This window comes from Pectinophora gossypiella, chromosome 28 (assembly GCF_024362695.1).
Source record: "Pectinophora gossypiella chromosome 28, ilPecGoss1.1, whole genome shotgun sequence".
Taxonomy (NCBI): Eukaryota; Metazoa; Arthropoda; class Insecta; order Lepidoptera; family Gelechiidae; genus Pectinophora; species Pectinophora gossypiella.
The window spans coordinates 4,832,082-4,858,380 of NC_065431.1; the positions used below are offsets into that span (position 1 = coordinate 4,832,082).

At 39.7% G+C, this 26,299-nt stretch overlaps 1 protein-coding gene across 1 annotated transcript; it reads right to left on the reverse strand.

Annotated features, from left to right (window-relative positions):
• Positions 1-2,896: 2,896 nt before the first annotated feature.
• Positions 2,897-20,870, reverse strand: LOC126379207 (43 kDa receptor-associated protein of the synapse homolog). The gene is made up of 12 exons (XM_050027896.1): positions 20,833-20,870; positions 19,090-19,172; positions 17,890-18,053; positions 17,222-17,373; positions 16,436-16,558; positions 15,809-15,992; positions 15,230-15,430; positions 14,083-14,192; positions 12,708-12,888; positions 9,021-9,211; positions 3,416-3,554; positions 2,897-2,992 (listed from the first exon to the last, which is right to left on the reverse strand). Exons 1-12 carry the CDS (start codon positions 20,868-20,870, stop codon positions 2,897-2,899), a joined length of 1,662 nt encoding a protein of 553 aa, XP_049883853.1.
• Positions 20,871-26,299: the final 5,429 nt, after the last annotated feature.

Consider the following 26,299-nt stretch of genomic DNA (forward strand, 5'->3'; position numbering starts at 1 on the left):
AGTACTTACTGTACTCATGTTATTATAATAGTTATTTTAAATTCATATATCTTTTTGTTTGTATTAAGCACTTTTTGTAGAAGATACTCCTAAAATAATTCCTTCATATTACCATTTTTGTGACCATCAAACAGCAGTTTCGTACCCTTTCCAATCAAAGGCATATAGGTAAGATCTTCATGTTAAGTTCGTTACTGTATTCAAGAACCAAAATACGTTTTATATAAATTTAAAATAACGAAAGCCCAGCCACAAATGTTGAAAACTTGCCATGATGCAATTTACACATTAAAAAAACATAATATACGTAGTTAAATACGCGCAAAGTGTCAAATAGGAATATTGCTTTTTAGATGAATTGTTACAATGCGGCCATTCTAGACCGACAGTTCTTATAATTGAGTGCGCATTGCTAACAAATGACAAAAAGCAATATTATCTTTTTGAGATGAATTGATTCAATGTGGCCTTTTTATCCGCCCCTGAACCTAGTAACGTTATTCTAAGCATCAATGTAAAGATTTACAACATTTTGTCATCAGGCTATACAAATCATCAATTTTACACAAAAACAAAAATTTCGACGTTACATCATTTTTGCTCAAGCAAAAATGGTAGTCGTTATTTACCTCTATTAACCCTTATAAATAATAAATATATTTGATTCTTCCAATAGACACAACACTTAAATTATTGCATTATGATATTTATAAATAATCTAGTGAAAAAGATAGGAAATACAAAAAATGTTTTCCCGTCGTCCATGTTAAATATTTGTTTTTAAATATTAAAAAAAATATATTATAAAAAAATGTGTGTGATAGATAAAATTATAATAATATTTTAAAATTAAATAACCGGAATGTATAGGTACTTTTTATAAAACTTTTTTCTCTATTGTATTTTTTGGCGTATTTTAAAAGGTTACTTACTATTTTTTTTTTCATGTGCATTAAGTGCTATTGTTTAGTGCATTCTATTACAGTGATTCTTTAGTGGTATTCCCCTATTATTTTCTCATCTATTACCTACCGTTGGAAAATCATTTTTAGTTTAGGATCAGCAACTTTATAAATCATATTTAACGATTAACTTTGTGCGTAAGACATTAACAATTAATAATGATTATTGATGAAAATATTTAAAATTATAATTATTATAATATTTATGACATCACTAATGAGTCTAATAAATGTTATTTTAATTTAAACTAAAAACAGGCAGTGGAATTTATTCTAACAGCCATCTCCAAACCGCTCTATTATTGCTGCATTTATCTAACATAAGAACAAAATATTTTCCATTTACTGATTTATAATTATAACCCGTGCATATGATCTAGCTAGATATTTCGCTAATAATTCGTGATATAATTTAGCCTTGCCGATAGATAGAGGACTATCGACAGTTAATCGATAGCCTAGACACCTCCTAATATTTTATTTTAAGTTATACCCGTCATTTTCTAAGTTAGGTAGGTATTCGGTTTGTACTCGGTGATTACTCTGACAAGTTTTTTTTTTATAATAAGTATTTAATCGATAAATAAAAAGATGTTATATCATGTTGGATCTTTTGGGCTCGTTATTACGGCCCTAATCATAAACTGAATCGTTATAATGCCAAGAAAAAACCTTGTCAGAAAGATGGGTGAATCGGATGTATTCAAACATTGACTTAAAAATCGCTTTTTGTTTCGACTTGTAAGTATGTACCTACATTTTTTCAATGTTATAATAAATACTTAGCTGTCATTTAAACTTTATAATTAATTTAGTATTTATAGAGTATTTATCTCTTTTGGAATAAAATAAATTAATGTTTAATCAGAATTTACTTTCGTACGGAACAACTACATAGAGGTGAATATGAGGCCTAAAGGTCTAGTACGCACAGCCATGTTTGATTAATGAGGTAATTGAAAGGCAAAGGTTGATGTTTACACAGCCAAAACAATGATTTTGAAGTTGGTGTCTTTGAGTGATTTTTAAAAGTAGAGTTCGCGCCACACTCACCGTACAGACAGTCACAGTGTCTGTATGGAAAAACAATCGGGACTTTCTTCCTTTATACGTAATTTCGGAGGCGCAAAATACTGTTGTTTGGCTATTTTTGTTGACCTTGAAAATATGGTAGTTACCATTTAGTCAAATCAGTAACTTTTTTCTATACGTCAAAACACGAAATTACTATGGAATTTGTATGAAAAAGCAACCTGTGACGTCATAGAAAAATGTGATAAAATGTCCCACTTATTATAAAATTTTTCACAAGTACTTATTAAAATTCATAAATAGGTTAAATAGAAAAAAGGAAACATTTTTTGTCACCTTTACATCTGTTGTTTATTTATATATTTGACCAAGGAAACTACTTAACCAACTATCGATACCTCCTGTGTATTTTTTATTTTTACCTTTGATGGGTTTGCTCTTGGCCTCAGACTTGCCCGAAAGCATTGATGAGGCCTAAGATGGAGCTCGCCCAGAAGGTGCCTGTTCACTCTGGCCTTGAAAGCATCAATACTAAAAAACAGATATAAGATGTTATCGTTTTTTTTAAACTATCTATAGGCGACACTATCGCACGCGACAATTTAGGATCTTCTTTGTAACCAACTCTTTAGATACGTGAAAAAATGCGTCAACGAAAATACGTAAAATATGACAAATTGACAGATCAGTAAATACGTTTAAGAACTTTTGTTGGGTAAGATGCTAATAACGTGTTTAAGAAATTAAATGCCACTAAACATGTTTAAGAACCGTTACGCAAGCCACCCTTAGGGTCGAAAAGCTCTATGCATTTGTGAAAAAAAAACTTTCACCAATATTTTTCTATCAGAGTACTTAAAGCAAAGATTTTGTTTCGTACAGCCGTAGCTTTGTAGGGCGGATTAGACGCTTGACGTGGCTTGCTGGCTGCTCTGGTCTGAGAGCACGGAGTTCAGGTCAGACTCGCGCAATGTGGGGGGTGTTCCGAATGGGAAGTCCTGAAGAGGAAACATTAAAGGTCAGCTAAGATCAAAAACCAGCGAGGAGAGCATTTTCTGCGGGCTTAGCACCGTAAGCGCGCGACTCTTTCTCGCCTCGACATACGTCACCCGTCACTCTCTCACAGTACTGCGCAGAAAGAGACAGACAATCTCTGTCGCGGAGAGAAAGAGTCGCGTACTTACGGTGCTAAGTCCGCCTAAAATGGCCACATCGAAGCAATTCGTCTAAAAAGCAATATTGCAATTTGACATTTGCGCATATAAAAGTAAGTGCGCAATGCAAACAAATGTCAAATAGCAATATTGCTTTCTTAGATGAAATGCTTTCTTAGAGAATTTAACCCCCCTAGTCGCAGCCTATCTTCGTAGAGAACTTGATAAAATTGCAGTGGCCACCAGTGACCCTTGGTGCCAACTTACCTGGTTGGGCAGTGTTCGAGGCGCGGGCGGCGCGGGAGGCGCGGGTGGGGCGCGGGGAGCCCGCGGGGAGGCGCACTCCGCGCACTGCGTGTCCGGGCCGCCGCGCCCCGAGCGCCTGGACCATGATTCCGGCATGCAGCTGCCAACGGGGAATCGGAACAGGTAAGTATGACCATAGACTAAATTCCATCTAGTCAAATCAGTTATTATGTGTTCTCATAAAACACACAGTGTATTATGAAGAAGCTGTCTATGAATTTCACCTTTAATAAGATAGAAGAGTACAAACATACCTGAATTCTCCTTGTGTTTGTGTTTTCTGTCTCTTTCTTACTCACCGCAAGGCGCCCCCGTCATTCTTCGTCAGGCGCATTACTTGTCAAATCATAGCGTTTAAGAATTTCGCCGCGAAATGCACGTTAAGTTTTTTCTGTGCGCAATTATAGTGTTTTAACAGTGTAAAACTATCAATATTTGGATTTTTTGTGTTGGAATAGCGAGTGTCGGTGAGTACACTTTAATAATGAGCGAATCTGAGCTACGGGAGACTACCGGTGCTTCGGATGGAGACCGCGACTCTCGCCCCGCGGAGTGCCGGCAATCAACAGACGAAGAGAGCTCTTCCTCTTCTTCGGAGGATGAGGAAAGCTCTGCTTCGGTGCCTCCTAATAAGCGGAGAAAATGTAATAACTTCTCAGACCCGCGAATAGACTCGTTGATCCAACAAGTAGGGTTTATATCAGGTTATCTCACACAGTTACCGCAGTGTTTATCCGCTACTAATACTTCTCAGAGTAACATTGATCAACCGGGACCTAGTTCTAGTAGGTTCGAACAAAATCAAACACCGTTTCTCACAAATCCCACCACTCCATCGACATCCAATCTTTCTTTGGGATCTATCAAGCTAGATTTTGATGAAAAAAAGATAATACCAACAGCTGATAAGGATAGGCTTAGTGAACTTTCGCAACTGCAACAGTTTAATAGTCAGGGATGGAAAGGAATCAGGTACAAGAAAGCATTGCAATCCTATGTTGCCACTCCAGGTTTTATCGGCCTGAGGGTCAATGAAGAATTTTGTAATATCACTAAAACAAAAGACTATTTGGCATCTACTGACCAACTGTTAGCAGGAATGTCCAATAACATTTTAGAACAGAGACAATTATTGCAGTCTGGACTACAAGGTATTATTGACTGGGCTTCAGCAAACCGTAACGACTTAAATGCAACAACTTTATTTGATAAATTCACTGCTGTATTTGGTCCAGGCTCTCCTTCTTATAAGAGTTTCGAAACACTTATGCAAATTACTTGTGGGAAAAGAGCAGAAAGTATTGAGATTCGTCGAGAACGCATACTAAAAGAAATTTCTAATCCAAATTTAAAAGCTATGCTCCAAAATATTCCACCCAGTTCTGAATACTTATTTGAAAAAGAGGCCCTCACTAATGTAATTCAATCTTTAGGAGGAGTTCGTTCATGGTTACAACCTATTGTGCAAACTAAACAAAAACCTACCACAGCTTCAAACAAATTTCATAATAATTACAAAAAACAAGACCATTTTGACAAAAAAGCTAAACATGAGAAAAAGAATAAATTTAACAAAAAACCAAATAACTTTCGTAAAGGCTTCAACACCAATGTTGGTGTTGGAGAGTCCAGTGGTAAACAAAAATGACTATTATCAGAAAGAATTCCAGGGGGGGTGCCTGAAAGATCATGTTTCAGCATGGATAGAGTTAGGAGCCAATCCATTTATACTAAAGTTAATAACGAAGGGTCGCATCCCTTTCTTAACACACCCTCCATTACAATATCCCAACAAAAATGTGATAAAAAACTTTACAACGAAAACAACACCGGACATGACTCTAGTAATAAACGACCTAAAAAACAAAAAGGTATTGGAACAACCTATAGAGACCAATGCGGGTTTCCATTCGAAGATATTTCTGAGACCAAAGCCAGATGGAAGTGTCCGACCCATATTCGATCTGAGGGGCCTGAACAACCATGTGTTTACAAAACACTTCCAATTAATTTCCCAAGTGGATGTGAGGGAATTTCTTCAGAACAACGATTGGCTAGTGAAAATAGACCTCCAACAGGCATATTTTCATTTGCCAATTGCTTCAAGTCACAGACGCTTTCTGCGCATAATTTACAATGGGGAAATACTGCAGTTAACGGCACTTCCATTTGGCCTGTCTTCAGCTCCACGGACTTTCGCAGCGGTTTCCAACTGGGTCGCGGAGACCCTTCGAAAAAAGGGAATGCGTCTTGTTGTTTATCTGGACGATTTTTTGATAGTCAACCAAGATCATCTCACACTAGTGGACCAGGTTGCGGAAACCTTAAGAGTCCTAGAGAACTTAGGCTGGCGCATAAATTATGGCAAGTCAGTTCTGAACCCACAACACAAACTAGAGTATCTGGGCCTAGTGTGGGATACGGAATTAAAAACAATTGCACTACCTTTAAAGAAAATACAAAAGATAAAGATGACAATAACAAAACTTTTAGAAAAAAAACAACATAAATCAAAAAGAGACACAGTCTCTGTTAGGGCAACTAAACTTTGCAAATTTTACAATACCTCAGGGGAGGTTGAAATGTCGACGGATGCAAATTTTTCTCAAACAATTCAAAGGCAGACCAAGGCAGAGAAAAACAAAATGTACATCAAGACCTGACTTGGTGGCTAAAAAATATAAACAAAAGTTCCATTCCTCTACACAAGAGCAAGGTGACTCACTTTCTAACAACAGACGCAGCGGATGCGGGCTGGGGAGCTCACCTCAACAACCTACACTTAGCAGGAACTTGGTTACCACACCAACAAGGTTGGCACTCAAACAAAAAAGAACTGTATGCAGTGTACAGAGCCATAAAACTAGAACAAAAACAATTAATAAATGCTCATGTACTGATACAATCAGACAATCGAACCCTTGTTGCTTACATACGCAACGAAGGGGGTACCAAGTCGCTAAGTCTGCTGGAACTTACCACAAAACTAATGGAACTAACCGAGCAGCTCAATCTAATGCTGTCGGCCGCATACCTTCCGGGAAGGTTAAATGGAATCGCGGATCGCTTGTCGAGAAATCGACCAGTTCCAGAGTGGCACTTGTTACCCCAGGCCTCGGAGGCCATATTCAAAAAGTGGGGTGTGCCCGATATCGACCTGTTCGCGTCCAAAAAGACGGCAGTCGTCCCTCAATACGCTACGCTAGACTCCAGAGACGGGTCAGCAAGCTTTTGCGACGCATTCACCCAAGTATGGAACTATCGGATAGCCTGGGTGTTTCCACCTCCCAGTATGATACCAAGAGTGTTGGCTCATCTGAACGAGGCGAGGGGAACATATATCCTAATAGCACCAACGTGGCCGCAGTGCTTTTGGATGGCGGACATCCAAGCACGGGCCCAAGAAGCTCCAATGACGATCACCAACCTACAGAACAGCTTAATAGACCAAACGACAGGACTATGTCCACCTCAAGTGGACAAACTGGCTCTTCAAGCATGGAAAATTGGGGGTGGTCAGACAAAATAGGGCACTGGAGCTTAAATGAAAGAAACCTTTTAAATAGTAGCTGGCGAGCTTCTACACTTACCACATACAGTGCACCTATAAATAGATGGCTAGCTTGGTGTAAAAGTCACAATGTTAATGAAAAATATCCTCAAGGGAATAATGTCGCTAGGTTCCTGGCCAAATTATATTTGGAGGACAAGCTGGCATATAAAACCATTTTACTGCACAAATCTGCAGTTGCAACATACTGTGCAAATAACGACCAAATATCTAAAAACTTCTTCGTACATCAAATTTTAAAGGCCATTTCACATGCCAGGCCACAGCCACAGAAAGTACCAATTTGGAACACAGAAATATTATTTAACTGGCTTATAACTAATCCAAACTCGGGCTCCTTGTTTGATACATCCAGAAGATCTGCAATTATTCTCTTGCTTGCCTCCGGAAGGCGTATTCATGACTTGACACTGTTAGACATATCCCAAGAAAATGTGGAATTTTCTCAAGAACAACTAACCCTATGGCCTAAATTTGGGTCTAAAACAGATACAGGTCAAAGCAGACAGTCAGGCTGGATACTAAAGAAACATGAAAATGAAAAAATATGTCCTGTAAAACATATTCAACAACTAATCACGGTATCTGAAGCACGGAGGAGTAGTAATATTACAAGTCTATTTATTTCCATAACGGGGCAAGTGAAGCCAGCCACAAGGACGATGATCGCCGGTTGGATAAAAAGCATTTTTAGAGAGGCTGGTATTGATGCACCTCCAGGTAGCGTTCGGTCTGCAGTTGCCTCCAGGAGCTGGCTGGATAATCGACCAATCGAAGAAATCCTCAGGCGAGGTAATTGGAAATCTTCAGACACATTTACTAAATATTACCGTAGGGAGGTTAAAGAAAATGCAACTATTAAAAATGTTGATTTACTTTATTCTAATTTTAACAGTGTTTAAAATGTTTACTCTAATTTTTGTTACATTTTCTAAATCTTTACTAATGTTAGTCACTTTATTAAGTAAGAAGAAGGTATATTTTAATAAATACTTAAAAGATCTCATTATGATTACTCAAAAGAAATAATTTTATTAAGTTTAAAAACTATAATACAAATTTAATTCATTGTTATTTTAATTATAATAAGTTAAGAATTGGATAAATTCACAGACTGATACAAAGCATTCTTTTTGATTAAACTTGCTTTATAACTTTATAGAACAATAGTAAGTAAATAAATTAAAAAACTGAAGTGTTTTAATTAAATTAATATTCTATTTAATTCATTCACATAGCGTTTAAGCTTACTTCACCAGCAGATAACAAACACATCTTCATAATACACTGTGTGTTTTATGAGAACACATAATATAACTGTTTTGCATTCCAACAAAACAATTATTATGTGTGAAATAAAACACACAGTGTACACCAAAGTGCCTTGCTGGTGTATGAAGACTATGATTTGACAAGTAATGCGCCTGACGAAGAATGACGGGGGCGCCTTGCGGTGAGTAAGAAAGAGACAGAAAACACAAACACAAGGAGAATTCAGGTATGTTTGTACTCTTCTATCTTATAAAAGGTGAAATTCATAGACAGCTTCTTCATAATACACTGTGTGTTTTATTTCACACATAATAATTGTTTTGTTGGAATGCAAAACAGTTATACTTTTTACTAAACGTCAAAACACGAAATCACTATGGAATTTATAATGAAAAAGCCAAAGAGCAACACGCGGGGGGGGGGGGGGGGGAGTAGCCACATGCATCCTTCGTTATAAGGACGTTCAGAAAAGACATGAAAAGATGAAATATTGATTACATCAACGGTGTCCTAACCTCATCAACCCTGGTGTCAGGGTTACTATTGAGTAGGGATCACAAAGTGATTTTTGTGATATGTCCCCATCGGGATTCGAGCCCAGGACCTCCGGGTCGTGAGCGCTCAACCACTGGACCACGGAGGCCGTTAATTGATGGAAATCTATGTTTTGTTGAAGAAAATAGATTGCGAATTTTCAAAAAGGCGTTTTTCAAAGGTACTCACGCATGATGAACGATATGCGCACAAGGCAGCGAGGCCAGTGGCTCGGGCTGCTCGGCGAGCGGCTCGCGGCAGCGCGCGCAGGCCGGCGCGGCCCACGCGGCCGCCGCGCGCTTCTGCCGCGCCGCCGCGTTGTTGTCGCCCAGAGCCGTGTAGATCTCCGCTAGGCGCAGGCGCACGCGACGTACAAGCATCTGTGATAGATAGATAGATAGATAAAATCTTTATTAAATATAGGTTGAGGACGTTAGATTAACTTCTTAATATTAAAATGTTTACTTAATTTATTTATTTATTTATATACAGGGTGTTAGTGACATCGTAACGAAAACTTTGAGGGTTGATTCAGAACATGATTCTGAGTCGATATCAAGTGGAATTTTCCGTCGCAAAAGTATGGATCAGAAAATAATTTAAAAAACACAAAAAAAAAACATGAATTTTCCCCCTCAGTATTCGTGCATTTACGATCTACTTTGAACTGGCGTGCGTGTATGAAGCGATTGATGAATGTGGAGGAAGCAAAAGAAGTGTGTCAGGATCGAAGCAAATGGAATTCTATAGTCTCTGCTTACTTATACATACATAATACATATGGGTCATACACAAACACGTGTTCAGATGTGATCACTTTAAAAATATAGTCTATATAATTATATATTACTTCATATTCGCAAAAACTAACGATTATTATTATAATGCACTGAAAATTTAAAATATACGATTTATCTTACTATTTAAATTATTTTAATTTATGTTAAATTGTCTCCTTCTGTGGGCTGTTCAGATCCGTGGTTACTATATTCTAAGGGGCTATGCTTTGTTTTGGAAGATACAAACTGGAAGGTTATTTCCTTCTATATTGTATTTTATCCTAACGTATAATATTTTAAAAACTTAAAAATATTGAACATGTTAAACAATCAAAAAAATAAAATAAACATTCGGTTATATGGGTTAGCGACTTTTCTGTGGACCCAAAAAACTGACCGAATTTCCCATCTGCTAAAACTACCACAAAACTTATATATTTTTTACTGGCCACACCGATTAGGTGTCGGTTTCCGGCATCGATTTACCAGAGATACGTCTAGAATATATCTTTATACAACTATTTATCTAGTATTAATTAATTTTGTCAGAGTTCAGTGGCTCTTTCCTGTTCCTAGTATTTCTTGATATGTAGACTATTAATATTAGTAAAAACATACCGCCCTAAAGGGCTACGGGGATTATTTTACAAATCCACTTTTCTTCTCTTCTAACTTCAAAAGTTAAAAAAACTGTGGTTCATTTCATATTCGTCATTCCCTTCTGTGGATATCTTTCCTGTGAATTCACGTGTCCACAAGAGATACTTATGTCCACAGAATGTATGTTTTTAATTGTCATCACATGAAATGGGGCTTTTTAGACTTATTTATTTGTTGAGGTGGTTCTATTTTAATGAAAATAATTTGTATTTTCTTGCATCTTGTTATGGCATGCCTTCAAAATCGAGATTATCTTGTTTCAAGTAAAAAATAATTAATTTAGAGTGCTATTCGATTCATGAAGCATAATCTTACGCCCTACTTACTACATATCGGTTTTGCCGACAATTATTGAATAAGTATACTTAAATATGGAACAGAAGTCCAGTCAGATCATTTTGGTGGATCAAAAGGACAACTATCTTTGCACAATAACGTTTATTAAGTATTCTACTGATTCTCATCCATCACAGAATACAATAAATACGACATCTATCAGCACAGTTTCTCAATATTTAATATATGACCCAGTACTCATTTGTGCCGACTTAAAACTTGTACTAAAACAAATAAAATTATTTCCTCCGGCTTTCAAAGACTTATACTTATTAATACCATTACAGTTTGCGGAAAAACCAATTGCAAGGGCATTATGGTAATTCCAATTGATGATGTGCATGTGCCTGAAATACAAAATATATGCAAATACTGCTCCCTTTTTAAAGGGACATTTCAAAATCACCAAATTTTCTGGAGCTCCTAACACAATCCATGCAAAAAGGTTGATCTGGTACACTATGTGCCGCTCGCACTAAGTGTCCTCATTTTCAAAACGGCCAAACGCCAATTGTTGTATCCAGCGACTCCGTCGAGTTTTGCATTAGGGTCCAGGCCCACTATGGCCAGTTCAGTTGTTTCTTCTCTTGGAACCCTTTCTGCTTCGACGGTCACTGGACCTTTAGACACCATCTTTGGAACCTATGTTTGTACGTCAGCCACTTACAGCACGAAAAAGGTTAGTGTTTGAAAATATCTACTTTGGTGACTCCCTTTCTTTGACACCGCCCAAAATTGTTGAAAAATGACCAGCGGATGAATGTGATGATAAGCACTCACCACCTAAAATAACCGAAAGACGTAATTTACCACATACCGACCATTATAGATGGCGACGCGGCTCACCATCTAGGAATCACGTTGGTCCAACGGAAAGAAGCACGACTATATTCCAATTGGGCTAGTCTGAGGGTACTTAGTTTATCTTACGATGGTTGTACCTCACTCAACCCTAATTGAGATTTACTCGTGGAGCTTATGGTAAATTGACGAAATCTCACCATCTAGGTATGCTAAAAAATATCCAGCAATCTTTGATGATGGTGATCATGAAAACTTACCACCAAAGAATCAGCGATTACTGATAAATATTTTTTTGTCTTCTATGGATAGGTACTGTAGCTTCTGATCACGTGGTTCTTTGATAAGTAATTTAACATACTTATGGCTTTTAAAATCGAAGTTTTTGTTAAAACCTTTAATTTGATATACCTTTGTTATAGTTTATTGAAATAAGTCAATAATTAAGATAGGTATGTAAATCTATAATAGCGTAAGGTTACTCATTCACTGACTGACTGACTCACTCATCAGAAAATTTCAGAAACTACAAGTAATCTTTAATTTTGCATGGGGCATAGGGTTTCTTTTAGGATATAGATACTCTCTAAGACGGGATTTTGCGAAATTTTACTTCTAAGGGAGTAAAAAGAGGTTGCAAAGTTTGTATGAAACTTCTATAGTTTTAACAAGTAGATGGGATTCCAAAGTACTAGAAAATGTTCATTATTTAAAGAAATTAAAAAATATTTACCACATTTCTTTACAACCTAGAAATAGAAATCACAAAGAGGTAACGTGACATAAAAGGTGTAAGTTTGTGTGGAGTACTTATATATTTTTTTAAAGCTGTCTACTCGAAAATCGCATAATACACTACCTATGCGAAGGGGCTCTAGAGTTTATACTAGTATAAACATAAAATAAATGGAAAACATAAGTGTCTAGAAGGAGTAATGTTGATTTCTTGACTGATTTTGATCTTTTCTGTGGCTTATGTCACTTCTGTGAACATCAAAAATTTAAAAAGTGCCATAATTGTTATAATTTCCTAAAACGATCTAGTTTCTTACTGTCATTGGGACATTTTGATTGATCTCTAATAAATAAACACAAATTTTCAATAAATTGGGATCTTTTTATTTTTCAATTTTTTGAACCCCGTTTTGTGTATGACCCATATGTATGTATATGTATCTTAAATGCACACAGCATTTAAGTCTGATGTAAGCGAAACAAGTTCAAAGTATATTATTTATATTTTCAGTGCCATTCCTAAGCGGGAAACAGCAGTACATCAACATCAGCAACCAAAGCTTACCTTAGCTCCAACAGAAGTGGCGACCTCAAGCAACCTGGTGTTAAACTCTAGCGGGCGACAGTTGCAGATTCTTCCCTGCAGCCTCAGCGCCTCCAGACACCTAGCGGCTCCGTCCATGGCTTCCATCTGCGCCAGACGATCGCCTAGAGCCTGCCCAGCCCCCATCGCTACTTCGTAATGTCTAGAGGAAAGAATATTGGTGTGTTAGGGATGAGCTCAGAACCAAATAGCTTCTTCTATCGTTGTGAGGTGGATTACCAACCCCATTAACCCTGGTGTCAGGGTTACGATTGAGCCGCCAAAGGCTCCTGACATGGCTCATGTAACGACTACTAAATTATGTCAGTAAGTAGTAACCGGGATCAACGGCTTAACGTGCCTTCCGAAGCACGGATCGTCTTTCTTTCGGACAATCAGGTGATCAGCCTGTAATATCCTAACCAAATTAAGGATCACAAAGTATATTTTGTGATATGTCGCCACCGGGATTTGAACCCGGGACCTCCGGATCGTGAGCCGAACGCTCAAACCACTGGACTACGGAGGCCGTTATCAGATGGAACTGATGTAGCATCGTCGACCGTAAGTGACAGTCAGTTGGCCAGCCGATCATCCAACGCTTTTTCCAACTCATGGTATAAGAAGACCAGAGCGGTTAAGTTGGCCACATCGAAGCAATTCATCTAAGAAAGCAATACCTATTGCAATTTGACATTGGTTTGCAATGCGCACTTACTTTTATATGCGCAAATGTCAAATTGCAATATTCCTTTCTTAGATGAATTGCTTCGATGTGGCCATTTTAAGCGGGCTTAGCACCGTAAGCACGCGACTCTTTCTCGCCGCGACAGAGATCATCTGTCTCTTTCTGTGCAGTACTGTAGAGAGTGACGGGTGACGTATGTCGAGGCGAGAAAGAGTCGCGCGCTTACGGTGCTAAGCCCGCAGAAAATGCTCTCCTTGCTGGTTTTTGATCTTAGATGACCTTCATACCTGCTCAAAATTGACAGCTAGTATTTTCAAGGTTAGCCCAGCTGACGTCATCTGACCCTGCGTTGCATTGGCGTGCACATCCAATGTTTTTAATTTACTTTGCAATAAATTTTTGTACTTTATAAAAGATTTACGTACAGTTTTAATGATTTTTATAAACGTGATAGATAAAATCCTTTATTGAGCACAATGGACACAAAATACAAAGATAAGGACAACATATATAGAAAAGAACAACAGAAGGCCTTATTGCTTCTGCAGAAATTTCTTTCAGGCAACCTTTGGGTACAGGAAAAGTAGTATTTAATCTCTACCAAAAGCAGGGTGCAACGTTAGCAAAATATATATTAAGCTGAAGACCTTAGATTAGATTATAATTTACCTGAGAGCCTTCCCCACGTCACACTTCCGTCTATAAACGTCTCCAGCTATCCTGATGGCGCGCGCATAGCAACCCTGGTCGCCGGCTACAGCTGCTAGTCTTAATGCTTCCTGGAATGACATTTACAATTAAAATTAAACCAACATACCGCGATCAGAACCCACTGGCCTATTTTTCCCTGAAAAAGTAGCAAGGAAAATGCTGCACCGACAAGAGCGAGGCTCTTTCTTTCCAGGATGTTTTAAAGAAAGGCCAAGGGGTCAAAAAGACCACAGCAATATTGCAATTTGACAATTGCGCATGTAAGTGCGCAATGCAAGTAAATGTCAAATAGCAATTTTGCTTTTTTAGATGAATTGCTTAGTTGTGGCCTTTTTGACATCAGGTCAAGAGTAGGTACCTTAAACCGGCGAGCATGCGTGAAGTCTTTGTATGTATGATACAAAGACTGCTTTCCACTTGAAAGTGGAAGAAGTGAAAGTCGTGCGGCCTAGGATCGTAGTAAGTGGAATATCGTGGTCTCTATCTTCGTGTGTTACGTGTCACACAAACAGTGTTACTTTGACATACATTATAGTATAAGTACACACTTATGCGATCTGGGATTATTCTTAGCGTGGAGCGCTAATGTAGAATACTATATAGCGAGCCTTTGACGTCGCGTTTGTCGTGATGCCGGCAAGTGTGAAGAGAGTTTAACCATGTTCTAGGCGAGAGCCCTTAGCACTCTGTAAATTAAATAAGTACCCAGTATTTCATAGGCCCCATGTAGGGCGCCAACATTTTGAAGTGAACAAAATGTAAGATTTCTTTTACTAAACATTATTAAATCGACCATAGATACAAAGCGAGAACACAGTAGAAGGTTTATGACATTGTAGTATGTTTATTACAGTAGGTTGGTTTTTGTCTGAACGCCCCATGCTGGGCGCCAAAATTGGAGTAACAGTTTCGTTGCATTCAAAAGGAACCAACAAAGTGGAGCAAACGATAACTCGCAGTTCATAAAAATGAGTCGTTGATAACATTGCACTGCTGTACAGTTTTTAAACAAGTTACACAGTCGATTCGTACTCCTGGAAATCTGTAACTCAAGAAAATTCTGACCCGTATTATCGTAAGCTGCATTTAAAGTAATCCTACTCACATTGCAATAGTCATGCGCATCCCCCAGCTCCCCCCTCGCGCGCAACGCTGCTGCCATCTGCAGCAACGCAGTGCGATGATGTCGCGTGTTCAGATCAGTCGCGCGCGGCCCGCGGCCGAGGTCACACGCGCGGGCGGCGCAGGCAACAGCGCGCTCCGCGTCTTTCAGGCGGCGCCAGAGCTCTGAGAGTCCTACGTATACCTGTGACCGAGAATTGTGTAGTAGGTAATCATTTATTGACCTTTTATACAAGACTATGGGGCACATGCCTTCCCACTGTCGACCAGAGTAGTCATTGTATTGGGTCCCATGTTGGGCGCCAAGTTGGAAAAAATGGTTAATGATTTTTTCATGACTAAGGGAGATTCTTGAAGCTTCATAATAGTAAGCTATATATAGTATAATTTCCTAAATGTATGACACATCACTGTGATAGCTGTGAAATGTACGCTTTACCATAACTGTTTCACTTTTTTAAGGTACGGCCCACTCCATTGATTGAGGGGAGGCCTATGCCCAGTAGCAGGACGTATATGTACGTATATAGCCTGTTTATGTAGATAAATAGCAAAATAGTACCTGCAACAACAAAGTGTTATCCCCTTGCGCCTGCGCAACGGATAGCGCCTTCTGGAAGCCATCCATTGCCTTGGAGAAGGCTCCGAGCTCGAGGCTGACGGAAGCCACGGTGAGATGCACGCACCCCGCCGTGGAGCCTCCACCGCAGTCGTTGTACAGCGCATGGCGGGCGTAGGAGAGCGCCCTGATGGTGGGGTAGAAGAAGATTAAGAAGAAGAAGATATACCTTTGAACGGCCTCCGTGGTCCAGTGGTTGAGCGTCGGGCTCACGATCCGGAGGCCCCGTTGGAATCCCGGTGGGGACATATCACAAAAATCACTTTGTGATCCCTAGTTTGGTTAGGACATTACAGGCTGATCACCTGATTGTCCGAAAGTAAGATGATCCGTGCTTCGGAAGGCACGTTAAGCCGTTCGTCCCAGTTACTACTTACTGATGTAAGTATAGTCGTTACATGAGCCATGTCAGAGGCCTTTGGCGGTTAAGTAATAACCCTGACACCAGGGTTGATGAGGTTGATATTCCACCTCACAACCCACACGATAAGAAGACTAAATAAAGTATGTTTTTTTAATTTTGAATCGAGGTTGTCTGTCGTTAAACAGACTCCTCGAAGTTCAGCATACCTGTCAAGACCCCCAAGCGTCTGATGTGCCCTGGCCAGGTTGAGATAGGCCTCCGCCCTCATCGGGGCGGAGTCCAGCTCTTCGGATATCCCTAGCTGTCTGTTGGCGAATTCTAGAGATTCTCTGAAATCAAATAATGAGGGTATCAAGGTCTCTATGATGTGGTCGGAACCCCCCGTGGTCGACGATTTCCCACATTAAGCGCTTATCGCTATCGACCCACTAGGGTAGATTGATTCTTTCAAATATTCTTCCTCTCAGACGACGCCCTGAGCCGAGGTTCGCGCCCAACTGGGCATCTTCAGGCCTTGTTGTCTTAAATTTTGTACCGGGTGAGAGAGTATGCCATCTGCGACAAATCTACAATAGGTCATGTAAAAAAAAAATGTGGTAGGGAGCGTTTTTTTACGTACTTAATTTATTGTAGATTTGCTGCAAATAACATCAAGTATTTGGCCGGAGGTCATGGCCTTTTACCATCAAACCAGTACCTTCCCGGGTCAATTTCAATATTAGATTTGGGTGAATATCAAAATGTGTCAAGTTTGGTGGTTTGGAAAAATTCCTTTTTCATGTCGGAATCGAGGATCCTTTTGGATCCCAATTTTTCACGAAAACATAATATGAAATTTCGCCACCAAACTTGAAATTTTGAGATTCACCCATTTACGACTGTCAATCATTCGTCTCTTTCTTTTGCAGCGGATAAGAAAATGACAGGTATAACTTAAAATAAAATTAGATGGCGTCTGCAGGAATCAGCACCATTATAATGGTTGATGTTACCTGTACTTCCCAAAGTCCATGTAAGCCTGGTACAGGTGTCCGAGCAAAGCGAACTTGTCGCTCCGGTGGCGCACTCCCCGAAGCGCGGAGAGCCATACTTTGACCGCTTGGCGCTGCTCGTTTTGGCCGTACAAACGGACACCACGTTCTATCTATTGGTAAATAAAAACAGATTATGCAAAATATTATTTTTCTATCGTGTGGGTTGTGAGGTGGATTACCAACCCCATCAACCCTGGTGTCAGGGTTACTATTGAGCCGCCAAAGGCCGCTGACATGGCTCATGTAACGACTACGTACTTACATCAGTAACTAATAACTGGGACCAACGGCTTAACGTGCCTTCCGAAGCACGGATCATCTTACTTTTTGGGTAATCAGCCTGTAATGTCCTAACCAAACTAGGGATAATATCACAAAGTGATTTTTGTGTTTTGTCTCCACCGGGATTCGATCCCGGGACCTCCGGAATGTCCGAAAAATTAAGATGATTCCGTGCTTCGGAGGGCACGTTAAGCCGTTGGTCCCGGCTATTAGCCGTAAAAACGTCTCCACCAACCCGCATTGGAGCAGCGTGGTGGAGTATGCTCCATACCCCTCCGGTTGATTGAGGGGAGGCCTGTGCCCAGCAGTGGGACGTATAAAGGCTGTTTATGTTATGTGGTTACCTTTCTTCTAGCCAGATACTGGTCAAGGCGCGACCGGCAGGCGCGGAAGCACTCGAGCAACCCAGCGGTGGGCGGGCGGTGCGCCGGCCCAAAGCGGGAGCCCCACCGCAGCGCCCCATTGCGGCCTTCTCCACCAGTGTACTCCTCAGCGAAGGGATATACCTCTGTCATAGAATAAGGAACAATACTACATAAAGAACGGCAATTAGGTATAAATCAAAAAGTTAATGGCCCCGATTCCTACAATAAATACATCATCATCAATTTAAGAGCCACGCTCTTGTCGGTGTAGCATTTTCCATTCCAGTCTATCAAAGGCCAATTCCTTGCCTTCCCTATAAGACACGACGTTAACCTTTTCTATAATCTGTTCCATGTAAGCTCTTCTTCTTCTCCTTCCTCTCCTTCCTTCTAGCTTTCCTTCTATGATGTTTTTATTGAAGTCGTCGTGTCTTATTAGGTGTCCAATCATCTTGCCTCTTCTGTCCTCAATAATAAATTCTACCCGTCATTTTCTTATCCGCCGAAAAGGAAAGGGACGGATGATTAACAACTGTTAACTTTAGAATTAATGAGTGTATGAATGAATAATCCGAACGAATCAAAGAGGTATCTTGGTATGCAAACCCTTTGATGTGTGCTGTCAACTTAATTAGGTCGGGTTATTGATCAATGTAAAATTTTTAGGCGGTTGTTTTAGATTCGTGCATAAAATTGACGTGTGGTACTTAATTTTTATGCCTGTCGATTACCCGTTCCTTTCCTATTCGGCGGATAAGAAAATGACAGGTATAACATAAAATAAAATTAGATGGTGTTTATACGAATCAGCACCTTTATAAGGTTATTAATGTAGGAATGGTAGGCTGAATGAAACGTAACGCAAAGGTGTGTGAAAGAGAGAGCGAGGAGTGAGCGAGAGAGAAGAGAGAATTGCGGAAAGACAGGGAAATGGCGGACGGTTGTTTTTAAAGAGGAAAACGTAGAAAATATATTCATATAATAATTCATATTACTTACACGTCAAGATCAAAATTAGTCACAAATTCCAATATTAAAAATTAAAATAAAATTGTGTTGTGTTAATTAAAATATATACAAAGGTAAACAAATATAATCGTTTCTTCATGCCCCATCCCACATTAATGACTATTCAGAAAATATGAAAGAATTTTATTTTTATTTTATAATTGATCATACCTGGGGGATCATCGAGGTGATGACGTGAGGTGTCTGGCGAGCTGAGCAGCCGCGTCGCCGACAGCTGGTGCGCCGGCACCCCGCTGGAATCATCATCGTCATCATCACCATCAACCTAATCATCATCTCCCTAGCGATATCCCGTTTGCACAGGGTCCGCTTACCTAACCTGAAGATTTGGCAGGTCTGGTTTTTTACAGAAGCGACTGCCTGTCTGACCTTCCAACCCGAAGGAAAAACCAGCCCAACGCAGGTTAACACCCTGTATACGTCCCACTGTTGGGCACAGGCCTCCCCTCAATCAACCCGAGGGGGTATGGAGCATACTCCACCACGCTGCTCTACTGCGGATTCATTGAGGTGCTTTTTACACTGCTAAAAACTGGGACCAATGGCTTCACGTGTCCTTATACTATATAACGTGTCTCACTAAGATTTTGACAATGTTCCCATCGGGAATCGAACCCGGACTTCTAAATCGTGAGCCTAAGCTCTAACATTTGACCATGGAGGCTGTATACTGTTTAACAGAATAGAATCGATCGGTGTAATCTCGACTGATACTATCACTATGCGTCACAACACTGGCTTCTGTACTTTGACAGATGTAACTCGTAATGCGCATTGAAGCTATTGTAAAATGTTGAAATACAATCACTAAGTAATCGTAAAAAACAATTCCTCCAAACCGCAGTGGGGTAGAGTGGTGGAGTATGCTTCATACCCCCTCCGGTTGATTGAGGGGGATCCTGTGCCCAGCACTGGGGCGTCCATACCTAGGCACAGTGTTATTTTTTGACCCGGAAAAGCGACATCCTGATTTTAAACAGGAATTCAATAGTGCATTTCATTCATAGATTTACTACTACCGTAGATTGAACATTAGCGCTCAAATTTACTGTTAATATAGCGACGTTGACAGTACTTTACCTCAGTGCGCGATTAGGCGCCGAACTGGCAACACGGGGAAGTGCGTGGTAAAAACTTGCTAAAATAGTAGCTCAAAGCGAAAAAAGAAGGATCGAACGTCATATTTTTAATAAGTAATGACATTGTGCATGTTATATCATAGTATAAACATTTTAATTTTTGCAGTAAAACCCACCACAATTATTATTTTAGTTTAAAATACACTAAAACAAGTAATCCCGGTCAATCCGCTTCGCAGTATAACCCGACCGCGTTACGAAGCACCACGTGCTAATATACGTAATAAGATGATGCGTACTTTCTTAATTTGACAAGATTTTATTGAATATATGTACCGACCGCTGTGTACGAATGTATAGCTAAACAAGCGCCAAGTTTTCGCCGCATTTTTGTATCAAGCGCTGTATCTACGGTAGTGGTAAAACAATGCTGATAGCCCTGTCAGGTTGAGGAGCTCGGTGGCGCAGCGGTAAACGCGCTCGGTCTGCGATTGTTGAAGTTAAGCAACTTTCGCAAAGGCCGGTCATAGGATGGGTGTCCACAAAAAAAAAGTTTTCATCTCGAGCTTCTCCGTGCTTCGAAAGGCACGTTAATTCCTTGGTCCCGGCTGCATTAGTAGTCGTTAATAACCACCAATACGCACTGGGCCCGCGTGGTTGTTTAAGGCCCGATCTCCCTATCCATCCATAGGGAAGGCCTGTGCCCCAGCAGTGGGGACGTTAATGGGCTGACGATGATGATGAACCCTGTCAGGGTTGGTGGGGTAAGTCATTGACTCCAAAAGAAAGAGAAAGAAGACGAAGAGCCACTAACCCGAGGAAGTCGCGCGACTCTATGGAATCCCATGACATGTTCCGCGGGTGTCGCCGACAGCGTCACCTGTTCGAGGGGTGCATCGCGCCGTCTCGCTCACACACCGCGCCGCCGACCTGCGGCAGAGAGAGATGGCGTTATAAGACGCTACACGGGCTTTAATAAGGAATAATATAATACTACGTATAGAACGGCAACTCTCCGCTCCCCACCAGCGTCTAAGCTAGGTTTACCTCACCCCCTCGGTCTTACTTTAGTCTTCAACCGTATGGCGTCAGACGTCACACACACAGATGCGCGTGTATGATAACGTCAATGTGTAGTGTCTGTGTACAACGAGGTTGTTTGTATGAAGTGTCCGGGGTGTCAAAGTGCCAAAAGGCGTCCTCGGTAAACAAGAGGTTAACTTAACACGCTCACTGTGCATGAACCACATATTATTATGAGGCAATACATTTGTGACTCATACGCGCATGTCCCATATTATGTGGGTACTAGAGAAAATGAAAAAAAAAAAAGAATTTTTCAGATTGTTTTTGTTCTTGCCATAGTGTGTCTATGTGCATCTATGTGTTAGTGACATCGTAACAAATACTGAGGGGGATGATTCAGACTATGATTCTGAGTTGATATCAAATGGATTTTCCTGTCGGAAACTTTATGAAAATTATAGGGTGGTATTAATAAAGTAATCTCAGCTGAGACTGCCCTCAAGATCATGCTCAAGTCTCTGTTTTTATATGAGAACTGTCACATTGACATGATCTTGAGGGCAGTCTCGAAGCTGAGATTAGTTTATTAATACCACCATTAGTGTTTTTTTTTAATATTTTCCGTTCCATACTTTTGCGACGAAAAATTCCCCTTGATATCAACTCAGAATCATGGCTTGAATCATACCTCAAAGTTTTTGTTACGATGTCACTAACACTTTGTATATCCTGAGTCTCAAGGGTTGGTAAGGTTGTTCATTGACCTCTGAATGTGCTGTTTTGCCGGACTGTTGACAATTACCTGATTTAGGGGGATGATAAGGAGTTTACTCGAGGATCCATCTCTTGACCATGCGTATGCTACACTGCTTCATCATGGTGACACCACCTGGCGAAGAAAGTTAGATTATTATTATTTTTTTTTATTACGAATAATTAAAACAATTAAAATTATAACACAAACACTAGTCAGTCTAAAATACCGCCCCCTCTCGTACCCGGTTCAAAGGTGCCCATTATTGATTATTATTTACTTAACGCGATAAATAACACACATACATTGTCGATGGGGAAATCACTTTGTGAGACTGTCCTTTGTTTGGTAAGGACTTTGCAGGAGCGAATCACCTGATTGTCCGAAAAAGTAAGATGATTCTGTTGGGGATCGACGCCTTTTCATATTTATTAATCCCGACAGGAAGAAGACGGATTGCTATTTTTATTTAATAGGCGCTAAGTTGACATTGTTCCTCCCCCCGCAACCCCTTTCACTTGTACTTTCACATTTCACTGAATTAGACGTTGATTTTATACTCCGATTTTACATTTTATTTCCAATACTACCTGAAGGCGTAATTCCTCAAGAACAATTCCGTGCTTTGGAAGGCACGCTAAGCCGTTGGTCCCGGGCTTCTAGTCCAAACACCTCCGCCAACCCGCAGTGGTGCAGCGTGGTGGAGTATGCTCCATACCTCCTCCGGTTGATTGAGAGGAGGCCTGTGCCCAGCAGTGGGACGTATCATCATCACCAGCCCATTAACGTCCCCACTGCTGGGGCACGGGCCTTCCCTATGGATGGATAGGGAGATCGGGCCTTAAACCACCACGCGGGCCCAGTGCGGAGTGAAGTGGGACGTATATAGGCTGTTTATGTATATGTGTGTAAGTATTAATACCTATTTATACACTCACTCATAACAAATACACTATCCACATTTAAGAATCCGTTCCGACTGAGCTTTTTTATTTCCAGAGGGGTGTATCTAAGCGCACGGCAGTGTTCTAGACAAGTTCCATTTCAAAACACTCTTTTATCCGACAAACGTAATTTTGACGATACGATACGACGGCGGAACAAGCATGTACGTATAGGTTGGAACACAACTTGCCCCGTCTTAGCAATAATTCCGGGTTCGAATCCCGTCTGACTGAATTGAGAATGACATTTATTGCGAAACGACGTGGAAAATATATTGTAAAATTGACCTTTAAAACTACCTACAACATAACATAATCATAACTAAGTATACCTATTCCAGTTACGTATATGTTTTTTAGAACTTGTCCTTTCTTTAACATGATGGTTTTGGGGTGTGGTATTTTTTTACGCGAAGGTCGACGCGTTCAGTCACGCAAGAACTTGACGAAGGCCCGTGTCACCAAAATATTTCGCTATTTTTATCGTACATTACTTGCATAGGTTCACGCTTGCTGCTCTCACAAGGTTAGGTAGACAAAATAACGTTACTATAAGTTGGTTTGTAGTCGTTAAAGATTTTATTTAAGTACTTACCCCAAGAATTGGGTAGTTTCGACTTGAGTAATTTCCTAGGTCAAAGATAAATGATGATGTTCTGATTTCTAAATAAAGACATATCTAAAGGTGATAAAAAAGTTTTATATTTTCCATTTAACTTAAGTATTTAACATGATGGACTAATGTTATGGGCGATAGGCTGATCCCTTATCACCATAAGGTTCATCATATCCATCTTTGGAATTCGTATCAACAGTGGCTGCAAGTTGTCTTTGATTACTTGTGGCTCTGCCCACCCCATTAGGGATTACGGGCGTGAGTTTATGTATGTATGTATGTATGTAACTTAAGTATTTAAATGAATTTTAATTAAGAAACTGCTGCCCTCTATCAATCAGCGCCATAGTCTAGGCTATGGCATTATGCTGAGGTGCCGTTTCGGCATACATTCATAATTGTATTATTTTGTTTTAATATGTGAAAATAATACACAGCGGCGGAGGACAGGAGTCCTAGCACGACTTTGTAATAGACTACTCTGGGCGCCATCCCACTTAGTAATTCTCATATAGAAGGAAAAAAGAAGAATAAGAATTATATGGTGCAGTAACTGTCAGTGCTATTCACAGGCGGAGGACAGGAGTTCCAGTACAGCTTTGAAATAGACTACTCTGGGCGCCATCCCACCCGCGTCAGACAGAGTACTGCGGGGCGGAAGGCAAGAGGGAAACCACTGCCCTATTTTTCCCTAAAATGTAGCATGGAGAATGCTACACCGGCAAGAGCGTGGCTCTTAAATTATAGATATGGTGCATCAACAGCAATACATACATAAAAACACAAAATAAAATACATTATATAAAACTTACAAGCCCTGTAATACAATTAATAATTACAAGTATATTTTACAATCCCTCTACTTTTTTTGATGAACATATACACGTACTTGTAACTTGTAGCTTATGAACGTGTACACTTGCAAGTTTTGATAAACACGGCACTGGTCGTTCTGTTTATACTACCTACTTCTTCTATTGTGTGGGTTGCGAGGTGGAGTACCAACTTTATCAACCCTGGTGTCAGGGTCACTATTGAGCCGCCAAAGGCCCCTGACATGGCTCATGGTAACGACTACTTATTTACATCAGTAAGTAGTAACCGGGACCAACAGCTAAGCGTGCCTTCTGAAGCACGGATCATCTTAGTTTCGGACAATCAGGTGATCAGCCAGTAATGTCCTAATCAAACTAGGGACCACGAAGTAATTCTTTTGATATGTCTTACAGGGAATTGAACCCGGGACCTCCGGATCGTGAGCCCAACGCGCAACCACTGGACCACTGAGGTCGTAACCTCCTTGTAAAGATACTGACTTATTCTAACTACTAACTCAACCTCCTTATTCCCGATGGACACCACTACCCTATGATCTTAGATAGAAGTTTGCAGATCATAGCAGTAGAATGCATTCAAAATGCAATCCAATCAGTGCAGTGCTTTGTCATATTAGCTCAAACATATTATATGTACACCCAATCAAAGTTTACCTTGAACGTAGGTTCAAACTCAAACTTAAAAATATCTTTCTTCATTAGGTCTCTTCTTCTTATCGTGTGGGTTGTCAGAATACCAACCTCATCAACCCTGGTGTCAGGGTTATAATTGGGCCGCCAAAAGCCCCTGACATGGCTCATGTAACGAATCCTCACTTACATCAGTAAATAACCGGGACCAACGGCTTAACGTGCCTTCTTAAGCAGGGATCATCTTATTTACGGACCATCAGGTGATCAGCCTGTAATGTCCTAACCAAACTAGGGATCACAAAGTGATTTTTGTGATATGCCCCCACCGGGACACACAAAAAATAGTAATAGCTAAATATATAGTTACACTTTTTATTACACTCGTCAATAGGATAGTTTCCAATAGGATGGTCAAATCAGTTACTTTTTATTAAAAATCAAAACACGAAATTACTATGCAATTTGTATAAAAAAGCAACCTGTCGCAATTAATATTAATACATTGTTCTTTATTCAAATTCATAAATAAGTTAAATGGATATAAAGAAAACGGGTTTTGTCACATTAAGATCTGTCTTTATTTTGTATTTAGAATTTCATAATTTATTTTTGACTTAAAAAACTACCCAATTACCCAATTTTGACATACTTAAGTATATTTTTTGTCGAAAGTCTCTACCGCCTAAAACTACCGCAGATTCTGACGACCTGTATAGCCAGGGAAAAGAAGCTGCAAGAAAAACTAACTATTTTTAAACACTGATGTTAGTAATATAAATAGGTACTTATATACGTTTTTTATAGTTTCATGTACCTACATTTCGAAATAGGAAAATAGAATTTTCTTTTTAATTGGCTTAAAAACCGACTATTCAGCCCACTTATCGGCCAGTCGGTTAGTCGGCCAAAACCGTAGTAGGCACATCTCTAAGTAGTTTAAATGTACCCTGAACGCATGATTTGAATACATTTCGTTACGAAATTCAAGTGCATAAGTAGGTAGGTACCTAGGTATCCTGTGACCTAGGTCACAACCTAAGCTAATGTCATCTTGCTAAAGTAGGTCAGGTTTTCTTCGATTTTTAAACACTACCACTACTTAATCCCACGCAAACTTTAAAAAATAAAATTATAAAAAAGGTTCGTTATGTTCGGATGCTAACTTCTTATTTAAAAACTAAAACCTTTTTCTAACCTTAAAATTTTATTAGTGAGTTTTTAAATTGATTTTGAATAATCACTATACATATTTAAATGAAATTCGCTAAATAAAAGTATAGTAACTGTTTTTGACAATAATTATTTAGTATTCATTCATATTTAAGAAATACTTAAGTATCTCAATTCTTAAAATAGGTTTGTAAGTGAGAACTTATCGTTTTTTTCTCTTTATTCGTACGCGATAGTTTAAATACTTTTTATTTAAAAAAGAAAATGAGTGTTTTAAACAGGCCATATATAAAAAAGATTCA

Excerpts from the sequence above, each read along its gene's own strand:
- LOC126379207 (XM_050027896.1), bottom strand. The coding sequence starts at position 20,870 with ATGTCATGGGATTCCATAGAGTCGCGCGACTTCCTCGG. Across the intron at positions 17,374-17,889 it reads AGTATCTGGCTAGAAGAAAG|ATAGAACGTGGTGTCCGTTT; the intron begins GTAACCACATAA and ends ATTTACCAATAG. Across the intron at positions 12,889-14,082 it reads GACGTGGGGAAGGCTCTCAG|ACATTACGAAGTAGCGATGG; the intron begins GTAAATTATAAT and ends TCTTTCCTCTAG.